This window comes from Rattus norvegicus, chromosome 17, assembly GCF_021556685.1.
Source record: "Rattus norvegicus strain SHRSP/BbbUtx chromosome 17, alternate assembly SHRSP_T2T, whole genome shotgun sequence".
Lineage (NCBI taxonomy): Eukaryota > Metazoa > Chordata > Mammalia > Rodentia > Muridae > Rattus > Rattus norvegicus.
In genome coordinates, this window is record NC_141550.1 from 69,133,622 (window position 1) to 69,146,797 (window position 13,176).

The 13,176-nt window shown below is 40.5% G+C and overlaps 1 protein-coding gene across 1 annotated transcript in view; it reads right to left on the bottom strand.

Moving 5' to 3' along the window:
* Nucleotides 1-9,977, bottom strand: part of Adarb2 (adenosine deaminase RNA specific B2) — a 538,180-nt gene extending 528,203 nt beyond the window's left edge. Inside the window, 1 exon segment of the mRNA NM_133302.2 lies at nt 9,554-9,977. Within this exon segment, the coding sequence (NP_579836.1) occupies nt 9,554-9,653 (100 nt within the window). The 5' untranslated portion in view covers nt 9,654-9,977.
* Between the last annotated feature and the right edge of the window lie 3,199 nt (nt 9,978-13,176).

A 13,176-nucleotide genomic window follows, 5' to 3' on the forward strand; every position in this document is an offset into this window, starting at 1 on the left:
AGGTTTCCTGAAAGAGCAGGCAGTGATCTTAACTTCTGAGCCAATTCTGCAGCCCCTCCTAGTGAATGAGCATTGTCTATGTTTTGCCGCCATAGGAAGAGCAGCAATGTTATATTTTGATAGCTTAGTTTTATAAAAAAGGTTTATTTGAAATAAAGGAAATGCAAATGACTTATTCTACTGGGTGGGTTTTGATTTTATAAACTCATTGTGTATACTCATTATATACAGGACTGTTATATATAAGAAAAATTTAAATGTGTGTTGAGCATATTCTTCTTATAAGTACCATAAAACCTAACATTGTGTGGATCCATAAAGGGTTATTGTCACTCCCTGCTTTCCTTTGACACACTGTATTTGTATCTTGACATATAATATAAACTTACAGAAAAACATTATGTATTGGGTGTTGGTAGTATTTAGACTAGCCCATATAGGACACGGGATATATTTACAAATTAATAAATATGCAGATTAATAAAAATGTATGAAATTAATTTCTTATAACCTATTTGCAATTGTTGAAGGCAAAATCTGGCAGTTCTGCAAGCAACAGAATTGAATAGGTTGGCTCATATTTTCAAATCATGTATTTTTGTGTATTAAAAGCTACATAAATTAAAAAACAAGTGAGGTGAGTTTCAATTAAGCTTAGGAAAAAGAGGCTACTAAATTATCCCTTCCATCTGTCTTTTGTCTGTGTGTCCTTTATCCTCCATTAAAACCCTTTTTGTACAAGTGTGTTGTTTCTTTTTATGATGTTGAAAGATGGATTACCTTTTATTAGTGGCAAAGACAAGACTTGTTTTACTTCATGCAAAGTGTGCACAAGGGGAAATTTCAATTGTTGATTCCCCGAAACTTTCGCAATTAAACAATCAAATTTTCCTCAGAATTATGAACTCTTAACCACAAACCAGCGTCTTTTCTCCACTACGTCTCAAAGTGTTTATACTCTCACCTGCAGCCAGGACTTTATTTTGCTATATAAATTTCTTTCAGAATCCCATAATAGATGACTGATGTTTCAGAAGTAGATGAATCTTTTAACATTTTAATATTCAAGATTTCAATAAATACTTACTGCATTTTAAATCTCGAGCCTGGCATTTCTCTATCTCACATGAATATATTAGCAGTCTACACAAAGCACACAAGCACACAATTTAATGATTTGAATTCTATTCATTAGCTGCACATGAAAGTCATGTCATGATTCAGTTTTCACAAAATGAAGAAGTGGATTTAAAACTCTGCTGATTACACAAGACGACACGCATGCACACTTAAATTTGTTAGCCTTAATAATAGAGGAGTTTTCTATGTGCTTAGTAATAAAAGTATATCTCACTCAATTTCAATATGTACCCGCTTGCTCGCCCTAGAGTGGAGTGGTGCATTCACACTGAATTAATATATTAACCCACATCAGAGCTGCTTTTAAGGATGGTGTCATTGTCTGTGTGCATGTATGCAGGGCTGTCAAAGTTAGTGTATTTCCTGTGCTACCATCTCAGAGATCTTTTTTCAAATGTTTTCATGTCGTATTATTTCATCTACACGTTTAACAAGTAATTTTTGCTGCAGCGTGAGTTTTCTTTGGAGAGAAAATTTGAAAGTTAGGTTTATTTTAATTTTAGAAAGATGCACTTAAACTGCATACACTGGGTTTAAATGTCACTTTCTGCTAGAGTTCTAGTTGAACCTAGATGACTGCTTTTCCTTCAGGTTGTAACTACTGTAATTTTTTTCATATGTCAAGCACAAATATGTAGTTTAGTGCTTTTGTCTGTCTAAGGATTAGAAAAGGGTACTGATTTTTAATAATTTATTTACTCATCTTTCTAATTTGTATAAGCTTTAAAGAAATAGTTGTGTATGTATATTTTAGATACTTTACATTTTGGCTCTTAGCCTACAGCAGCACAGCCTAATAGGGAGAGGGTGGGCTTCTCCTTTAAGACCACAGCTATTTTCACAGCCACAGGCCCAATGTGAGCTCAGCATCTGTTACAGACAGGGATGAGTGAGCCCAGCTAGACTTGGGGTTTGGAGGAGGTCAAAATCTATTTTGCTGACATTTCTGTCATGTTTATTAAATTGCATTCTTCTGAATGCAATTAAACTCTTAAGAAATATCGCATTTATCCCTAAATACACATGCAGTGCACTTTGAGTAGTACAGTTGATTTTTTTCAAGCAATTATAGAAATCCAAAGCAAGTGCTTTGCCCTAGCTAATAATGATTTTTAGCAACATCAGCCTTCCCACTTTTGGTTCAACCTAACCCTAAGAAGGAATTCGACCAGGACAAGCATCTTCCACGGAAGATAAGCTTGGACGATAAAGGGATGTGTCCACAGGCTGCCATCTTATTTTAATATCTCATTTGTGAAGACATATTTGAGAAATCATGTAAGACACATTACGAAATGATGAGGCAGTGGGAAACAGGAACCAGAGCTCTCGTATCCAATAAACGGAGCAGCCAAGATTAATTAAATGTATAAAATTATCCAAAGCACATCCTGGGCAAGGTGTTTAAAAGGACTGCAGCACACGCATTCATCTCAAAGTGTTGCGATTACCATTTCAACATTAAATATTCACTCCACCCACTCAAGACCTCAGAAAAGAGAGTTTGGGGATATATTCTGAATAGTTTTGTTTTATGTACTGCCCTTTGGAAGGCGATACAACAGCCACAGGAAGAAACGCTGGGTCTGTGACGTGACTTTTCTGTTGAACTGATGTGGGATGTCCAGTGACTGTCACCACATTGCAGTTGGAGTTTCAGTGTAAGAAAAGGAGCTTAACACTGAAAATCTCCACTCCTGCACCACTGCTTCCTGGTATCCACGATATGGACCTTCCGGCCTCGATGCAGGAACATTTGCTTTTACAAGGTGTGGGGGAGGTTTTAGGCAGGGTGCTCGCATTGGGAAGGTTAGCAGTTACGCAAACGTGACTGTTCTAATTGTCCTCTACACTGCGAGCAGATTGGCAAACCCACCCTCAGTCTCAGGATGGGGAAGTCAGATACAGAGGGTACGAAAAGCTTTCGGTTCTCAGCTTTAAGACATTTAAGCGTAACGTTGCCTGGGCTTATGTTGTATTTCCTTTCTATTTTAAAGACAAATACTACTTTTCTTTGTTTATAGGAAGGCTTCCTATATCACACATGATTCCTTACTGAGGTATAATACTATATATATATATATATATATATATATATATATATATATATATATATATATATATATCCTGTTTGTTATTTTGGAAAATTAAAAGCAACATTAACTATTTGACATTTTTTATTATTTAACACAGATGATAATAAATTCTAATATATTTGCATTTCATAACACAGAGGGGGCAATTACTAGCTACTTCCTATCACAAAACCAGATAGGAATGGAATTTATTCAAAGTCAGTAAAAGAGTGAAGTTGAATTATGCTTCTGCCTTTCATGATCAACACCAATATCTAAAGTAAAAGGTAATCAAATACCCTGCACGTGTAGAGAGAGGACCCAGGTGATTCCATTAACTCTTTATTACAGGAGACATAGTTCTCCAGAACAGAAAGTCTACTGTCCTGCACGTGGCCACATTCATTTCTGAGATTCTAAAAAGTCCCTTAAAAAGGCAAACAAATCAGCTCATGGGGAGCTGGTTCTTGGATGTGGTTCTAGAGAAGCTGGATTCACGCACACATTTTCAGCTGCAGATTTAGAGCTTAGAGCTTTACTTCTCACTTTACTTAAAGCCATCCTAGCAGCCAGACACAACAGGCCCCAACCTTCCTTCCTTCTAACTAAAATAAAAGCAGGAGAACCTGAACCTTAATCAGTAAACAAGGATGCCTTGGCCCCAGGCTAGCAAGGGAGGTAAGTAGAAACAGAGGTCTGTCTGTGAGTTTGCAAACTCCTCTAAAGGCACTTTTCCATCACCACTTTCTAAGGTCTCCCAAGAGCCCCTTCAGGGATGTGCACCCAAAATTTAAAGGGAACTCCCCCCTGCCCCCGATTTCTTTGCATTTCGAAAGCCACGTTGCTTTATTTGACATTGGCGCATTAAGTGAGCTGTAATATGTGAACAGCTATAAATAAATGATTACATTTAAACAATCAAGAATTTATGGCATATCTTCCTCTGAGCAAAGGAAAACATTTAATTGAAAATCAGGGGTTAATTTAGATTCACGTTATCTACAAACCCGGAGCAGCAAGAATCAGAATCCTCAGCCTCAGCTTGCACTGCTCTCTCTCCTTTATTTTCTCAGGCCTTTTTTTTTCTCCCAAATATTTTGTGCTCACAGAAAACCCCATGGAGAGTGTTAATATCCAACAGTTGAACTGTTTTGTAGAGGACATTCATGATTTCCATGGCTCACTTGGAATGTGATTTAATTTTTTTCCATGATAAGAAGATCTGCCCTTTTTACAAATCTTGTTTGCAAGTCATTAGCACCTAGACTGGTCACAGGAACATCTGTTTAGAAATAAAATTTATAAATTACAGAGGGTCGAGTAATTTCTTTTTTCGTTCTTAGGATCTTTCTAAACAGGTTTTGTTATAAAAATTCTGACTTACACTTTCTAGGATTATTAGGGAAAGATACAGAAGGATATAAAATGGTTCCAGTGTTTCTAGTCATTCCTGCTTAGATGCACACATACACATAGCAACACACACACACACACACACACACACACACACACAAACATACACATATGCATATATAGGTTCTCAATTAAACACAATGCTTTCATAAATTAAGTTACCTTCCTATGTCTCAAGAACTACAGTGTCTCACTCTGAATTTCCCTATATAATACTCCTCCGACATAGCTTTTTGTCAATAACCCTATCGCTGTTATTTCGATAAGAATGCGTGAATCTGGGGCTGGGGATTTAGCTCAGTGGTAGAGCGCTTACCTAGGAAGCGCAAGGCCCTGGGTTCGGTCCCCAGCTCCGGAAAAAAAAAAAAAAAGAATGCGTGAATCTTATACTTTTATTCTAAATTCGAGTTCACTCATCATATCTAACGCCCTTGAAGCAATTTCAAATTACTGTTATTACATGGGTCACTAGAAACCAGAAGCACCGATATAAATTTTAAAAAGAGAGAGAGAGGGAAAAAAAAAAGGAGAAAACCCCCTCATGCAATTAGATCCTGCCTAACGGTTGGTTTAATCAATTTGATTTTTATCCCGGAATACAGTCCTTCCTCTTAAGCTGTCAGCGAGCGAGATAAGAGCCAGTGGTGTAGACGGGCTGTCTTCTCTCCGTGGAGATGACAGCCACATGGATTACTAAAGCATCGCCGGCAATGGAGAGCAACGGCCTCTGCACCCTCATCCAGGGCGCAATCTTTCTATTTCATTAATTTTTCATGGAATTTCATTTCACAACAAGCTGGCGTCTGCCATCCATCTGCTACACTTACTGTGTCCCCTTTGCCAACTTTTTATTCGCATCTCACAGCGTTCTCGGGCTGCTCTGCTGAGATCCCCAATTTACTTTGGTGGATCTGCCTTGTGGGGTTGCTTCTAAAAATCGCTTCCAGTCCCCCGAAAGATCTGTACACCCAAGCACCCTGGAACAAGAGTTTGATTTCAGGATAACTTTTTAGTTGCTGTTAGGTACTCCAGAGTATGGGACATTGTCTGCCGATGCTCAACTCAGTCAAATTACTGTTTGCATTACCATTTAGATACTTCCCTAAAGTCCTTCCCTAGTTGATGGGCGAAGGATACTTCTCACTATAAATGGTGTCCTTCCGTTTACCTTGAATGGGTATCAATAAGCTGTGTTAATAGGGAGAGTTTTGGGTTGAATTCTCAGAAACCAGCCACTATACATATTTGTATATAATAATGGGTATATCCTTAAGTATTCTATTTAAAAAATTACTTTCGGGCCAGTGAATAGCTTCTTTGGGGGGACATATACTAACAACAACAACAAAAAAAAAAGGAAAAGCAGATACACAACACACACACACACACACACACACACACACACACACAATGTGTGCCATTTCAATACAGGAGAATACCAAGGTGTATTTATAAGATTGTTAAAAAAATTATTATCCTGACAGTCTATGGCTAGGGGTTAAATTTTAACTGATTTATTTTTATGGACTAGACTGTTTTTAGGAGGTCTCCCTCTTAGACTACCTGGAATGGTCTGCTGCTAATAACAATTAAGAAAAAGCCTTGAATGTTAACCTTTTTTTTTCTTTTGAGGTTTAAATGAATGCTTTATACATTTATAGTATTTATACATTGTTATTTTCTAATGCCAGCAGCATTATTCTCTATAAAGCACCGAAGAGATGAAATTATTTATAATCATTCTTCCAAGAATTAAGAAATAAGGGCAGTCTTTGAATCTCCATGTCCTGCTGAGGGCAATACCCCAGTGATGTCAAGTGATGGTCTTCATTAACTATTGCTTTCCTAAAGTCTGTAACTGACATTGGAGGAGGAGAAACAGCCATATTCCACACATCGAATGGGTCCAGTCCCTACTTTGACACATGTATAAACACCAGATGCTTTTGCCTGTCCTCCTCAGTATACTTTCATTTTGCTGATGTGTGCGTACCTCCCATAAGAGGAAGATACTCACACCCTCACACTTCCTGTTTGTCTAGACAGTGTAAAACACTCAGACATGATTTCTAAAGAAAATCCTAACAGAAAGCACCACCTACGGAGACCATACAAAGGTGAATGGTTTGAGGTCTCAACAAAAGAAGACGAGGATCGTCCTTAAAGTTTATCTTGCAGAGGAACGTGGGCTTCTGCTAGGTGACCCCAGGAGGCGTGCTCTGTGACTAAGTTTTTCTGTTTTTAGGTCTTTGGAGGTCCACATTACTTCCTGTGTGGTACAGTGACAGACACCTACCCTGTGAAAGAAACCACCCCATTTTCAAGATGATGGATTGCGTTTACCAATAATCACATCCTATGATTACCGCAGTTAGCCTGTAGCTAGAGTGTTATAGCTTAGAGCATAGACTGTTGGATCACAAAAAGCATACGGGACCCGAGACACCTTTCAAGCCTACACAGAGAAAATAAAAGATCTTTAGTCACACTGACCAACTGATGCTGTGGTTCACTTTTAAAATGAGGCTTCACTGAGCAGGAAACATAGATGCACATACGCACTTACAATTATATTTATTAACTTATTTGATAAATTAATAACATATTTATCAACTTGTGAGAATAGGTTTATAGCCAGCATCTTCCCTTGCTACTTAATGACCTCCCTAAAATTCCTCAATTACCTCCCATGCATGTGCTGTCTTTCATGTTGGCTAGGCTCAGAACTTGGCGATGCCATTCCATCTCGGTAAAGATATGTGATCATTACGATGAAATTGAAAGACATCATTGCATTTGTCATACAAGTTATTACATACGAGCTTATATTTCCCTGGGAGATGTGAAAAAAAAATTACTCTCTCCTATAGCTGGGTAAGCTACATTGTTAACTTTGCCAGTAAAGGGGAATATTTAATGGTTTCATGTTACTGTCCGACCACAATAGCTGTTAGAAGGTACCACAGGAAAGGCCACTTAAACACAGGTCCACACACAATAGAGACCGGTATATGCTTACCTATTGCCTTTGTTATGAAAATTTGGAGCCTTTCTACAGTCAAAATTTCTAAGGATACAAATACTCGCTGTAAAAATTTTGCTTTGGGCTGTCATGGTTCAGTTTATAGTAAATAAAGACTTTCTTGGGTTTCTTTTTATTCCCTTCCAAAATAAATGCCTGACACTTCGTGGTAAAGAAAAAATGAAGGAAGACGAGAATTCCCTTTAGCTTACATTTCTACAAATTGTGTTATTATAAATATTGCTCCATTTTCTTGGCTCCAAATAGCTAAGCAGACTAATAAAAAAAATTAGGAGGCACTAACCAACATTTGAAGTATAAAGACAATTTTTTTCTTACTTCTTTAAAAGTGTTATTCATTGTTGAACTGTTCAAAGCGTGGCTTTCTTAATATCCATGCCATTTTCAGTCAGTAGCACAGAGCCATAGAAGAAATCAGTAAGGCCGTTTCAAAATATTTTCAGGTAACAAAGAGAATGTCAAGCTAATATTTGAGCTGTTTAAGAATTGAAGTACAATTATAAAGTCAGCCCCTTTTGCAATCAGAGGTCCTGAAACATTCAAAGACATCATTAGGTCTCCTTTGCTCTCAGGGATCCCGATGTGCGATTATTATCAAGGACTGTGTGCTTCAGAGTTTTATGTTCGATTAATTTGTGCTATTAGGAATCATATGGGACTCAGAAACAGTTAGCAAGCACTTAGGAAACAATCTAGAAGAAACTTACCTAGGCTCTCTAACATATCCAATCTATAGACAGAGATTCTAGGAGGGTTAGTACAACTACGCTGTTTCACAGGGTATCCTGCATGAGCAAGATTTTAAAAAAAATCCTACTCACTAAGTTGTGTCTGCTCTGCATAACACTACAAACATCTTAAAAACTAAAGAAAACCAAAACACCTTTCAGATCCTGGTAAGAACACAGAACTTCCACAAACTCACAAGGAACTAGCATCAGTGCGAGTTCCTCTCTGAGAAAGAAGGGGTAGCATTGGAACCATCTTTTAATCTTTTGGTGCATACAGGCTAAAGATGCATTCTGTGGCACTGCTTATCACACTGGAGGAATTGCTAATTTGACAAAAATGCTTGTGTGGAAGCCCTGCACTTGTGGTGACATTGACTAAGTTCTGGGAAGCTCATTTTTTCAGCAAAATCAGTAACAAGGCACAGCCTGAGTTTGTCAGCTACAACCTGCCATCCGATTGCCTCTCCTTTTCTGGTTTGCAAGATTTAATTTTCTTTCTTTTTTTGCTACCAATAAGACACAGCGTTTGTTTCTTTATAGGCACGATTTCTGCAAGGACGTGCCTTGTCCTCTTTGTCTCTGCCAGTGTTTACATGACCACCCGGTATCTCACTAAGGAAAAAAAAAGGCAATTTGGGAAGGCAATTGCCAGGGTTTTGCCCTCTTTTTTTCCTCTGAGACAATTTGGATGGGAGGAGCTGGAACGAGAGCTCTTTCCCTTTTTTATGTGCATTGGCTTATGTGAGTGTTTCTTTTGGCTCCCTGTGATATTGTTGGCTCCAAGTGTGTCTAAGTGCCAGCCTTGGGTCTCTTGTAGGAACGGTGGTACCCAGGATACAAGCATCAGAGAAAGGATGCTCCACAGCTCAGCCCTCTCAGCTCTCTTCTCAGTGTCTCCTGCCAAATATTTTCCACGGAGCGTCTGGCTGGCTGGCTGTAATCTGGTTTGAGGAAAGCCCCCAGGCTATTTACAAAGAGGTTTGAACTCACAAGTGCCCTACTCAGTGTGGACATCCCCAGAAGCATCCTAAAGTGAAGACAAGAGAAAACCGACAAGAGGCCACCGAGATCTGAGGAAGGACGAGGGGAAGAGACAGGGGAGAGTTGCAGCGGGCACCAGCACCGGAGCGCTCGCAGAGCGAGCTTCTTACCTTTCCTCTTGGACCTTCTCCTCCTTCTCCTCTTGGACTTGCATTTGAGCTGACTGCTTAGCCCTCCAGACCCTCTGCCACTCCCCAGGACAGATGCCATGCCAGTCGGGAGACCCAGAGAGGAGCCGGTCCTTAAGCAGTTTCACCTTTCTTAGTCTTGCTGCTGCGGCCGCAGCCGGGAGTATTTCTGGTTTTGCAAATCAAGTAGCAGTCTCACTTTTTAGGACTGAGCACGCCAGCAAGCACCTTCTCTATAATCGTCCCGTCGCTTGGTTCCAGTTGAGCTGAAAGCCTCGGATGCACGCCGGAAAGCTGAACCCTTCTTTAGGCAGAAAGCTCTGGGAAAGATATTCCCGCGTGTCGTCCTGAGCACCCTGGAGCTCTCTCCTCTTCCTCTGGGCTCCAGAAGCAGGGCTGCTACTTTTGCGCCTCTGCGAGTTGTTTGGCACCATCCACTTTAAAGCCAATCACGCAGGGAGCTCGTCTATTTGCTGCCGCAAAGTCTAATTAGATCCAATCACAACTGTCTTCTGGCTCTGACATCAGCAGCACCAGCTCCACCGCCTCTGGTAGCTTGCAAACTCAGCTCCCATTTGGATAGATGGAGCCGCCCAGGAGAGAGAGAGAGGTTCCAGAGGAAGCCACAACCACATGAAACTGGTTTTACTGGGTGAAGTCCGGCGGGCGGTGCAGTTTACAGGAGGGTGACTACTTGGGATGTCAAGGCTTCTTGCTGCAACCACTTCATATGCTCAAACCACACAGGAATCGATCACTCAAACCTAGTAGTTTTTAACTAGTTAACTTACTAAGATGCTCGTTGTGTGGAGAGGGAAGGATCTCTCCCTGTTCAGGATTTCACCTCAGAAATAATCTGAGATTTCTAAGAGCCAAAGAGAGGAGTTCTTTAAGGATTGTTTACTCGGAGTCCTTGTTTCTGTCTGTTTGCATGTTTGTTCTGCTGAGTTCCCACTCCACTTCCCTTTCATATCCCAAGGCTATTCCTCTTGAAAAGGAACACGCATCAAAACGCCTGTTAGGGTTCCAGCTGAATCTTATAGAGAGGGGATCCTCATGCTGTTTCATTCACTGAAGGAAGAACAATCACAGGAGAGACCAGGGAGAGGGGAGCGGGGAAGGGAGGGGAGGGAGGGAAGGAGGGAGAGGGAGGAGAGAGGGAGGGAGGGAGAACGATTTCCCATGGCATTTTTTACATTTACGTAAAGAATGTAACATTGGGGAAGAAGTAGCCTGCGAATTGAAATGATGTTAAACAATTCTATTTTCAGGGATATACTAGGTTTCCATAATTGATTCCCAAGGTGAAAATCATGGCGTGTAACTCAGAGGGTCCAAGTTGACCTCAGTTGTAGAAAATTCTTCCTAGGCCCATTCATGTCACCTGGGTCTGAGGACAGAAGTCAGGAGCAGTGCTATGGCCCCCCCAGCTTGCAAAGAGTTGAGTGTTTCGTCTGTAGTCAGACGTACAGCTGCAGAACCTCAGCTGAGAGACCTAATCCAAGGTCTCCCTACTTAAGTGCCTGCAGAAAATCTGTCACCAAGTGGAGCCACCAATGGAAGGGCTTTCAGTGAAAGCCACTCACAGACATCCCATCAACACTTGACTATAGGAATTTATAAGGACCCTCTCATAGGCTCATAGCCATACCATCATGCTACCTCTGAGACTCACACATACTGAGTCTTAATTCACTAGGACAGTGAGTAAGAGAGGCATAGAAGAGAATCTTGAAAACAATATACAGTTTTGGTGATACAGAATTGCGAGACTAAAACCTAAATGCAAACAGTTAAGAATTCACATCTGACTTAAACATCAGTTATGGCAAATCTTGGAAAATCTTTATCTTTCTTGAAGTTTCTCAGTTTGTTTATTTTGTTCCTGATGCATGTAATAATCCCGAACAGAAATATGGCTGTTTTCTGTATTTTGTGTGTGACGATGCATCACAGATGCTATCCTTAGACCTCTAGTGAGGTCAGGATAAAAAAAAATGGGTGTCTCCATCCTAGAAGCAGAAGTGGTTTATGATGGCAAATATTTACACTCAAGCGTGGTCTCTAATATGCTTTCGTTTGTCATCGCCAGCAGGGCTTAAAGTGAGCAGTGTTGACAGTCTGCCACTCTTCTGATGAGTCCTTTTGCTTTTTGTCTTTTCCCTGGATCACTTGAGCATCACTTGGCAGCCTGGGAAGACGAAGAGCAGCTGGAAGAGGCATCGGGATCAGGAGCCAGTCTCAATCCATTGCCCATCAGGAGCCATCACTGATGGAGCTTGTGCTAATTATATCCAGTTGCTATCCTTCCCATGGAACAGAGAACTAGCAAAGGGGCTTCCAGAGAAGAAGCAGGCTGGTCCAAAAAGCCAACTAGAGCTCCACAGTTTGGCATGTGCCGGTAAACTGTACAGCTAGGTGAGCACAGAGGTGTGTGGACCACGCTCCCTTTATTGTTTGTGCTCACACCCAAGTGTCTCTCTCCCCAGTGTCAGTCATGTGTAACATCCCATGGTTCTCGAATGCCTCTTACAAGCACTGTAAGAAGATGAGGGTGCTTATTTCTGTAATAAGAGCTGACATCCTGTCCCCAGCTCACCACTGCAAAACCCTGAGCCCAGAGATGATAACTTTTTTGTGTGTGTGGAACGAATAATAATTTTCAAAGAACAGCTAAAGTTTAAATATTACTGTGAAGCTCCCTGAACTTCGAGCAAAACATATTGCAGTGCGGAGCTGAAACAAGGCCGGTTTTGTAGATGTCTCTTCGTATTGACTGTGGCTCTAATTATTAGGAAAGCAGCAACAGAAAGGTCCTGACTTATGCTTATTATGCTGGTCCATCCAGCTATCCCCTATCTTTTCTTAGAATCAAAGTACAGTGTGAAGAAGGACCACCAAAGACGGTGATATTATCAAGGCTTGCGTAGACTTTTTCAATATTATCCGAAAGGAACACATGTCAGAATCCTATAGTCTCACAACTGGTGCTACTTGGAAATGATAGAAACTGGGGAAACCACTGAGGCAGCGCAATCCTTTCTGCTCATCTTGCTCTTCAGTATATAGGTGCACGTTGAGCTGTGCGGACGTAGCCTGTTTCCTCTTTGGAAGACCCTTTGCTAGTTCTCTGTTCTGTGGGGAAAACATGTAATTAGCATATGAGACATCGTGATGACTCCTGACGGGCAGTGGACTGAGACTGGCTCCTATTTCTTCGAGTAAGAGAATCAAGGAACATGCACCATGAGGCACAGCTGCACAGATGATGTGTTCGAGAACAAATTCAAGTCTTCCTAATCTGGTCATGAAGGGTTTTCCTTTGGTCTCCTGTATTAGTATACAACCACACACGCTTATTCTTAATGGTTAATATAAACTTATAAAGTCTTTGATCCATTTATTAGTGGATTTACATTAGCACGTATGAATTTAACAATGAAAAGGACATTACCGAGTGTGTGTGTGTGTGTGTGTGTGTGTGTGTGTACTGTGATCACAAAACCTCCTTTATTACTTTCCTTTTTTAGTCTACAACTTCCTTTCCTTTTTCACACCGCACATAGCCTTCTCTTGCATGTTTGCATACATGAGAACAAGTATGA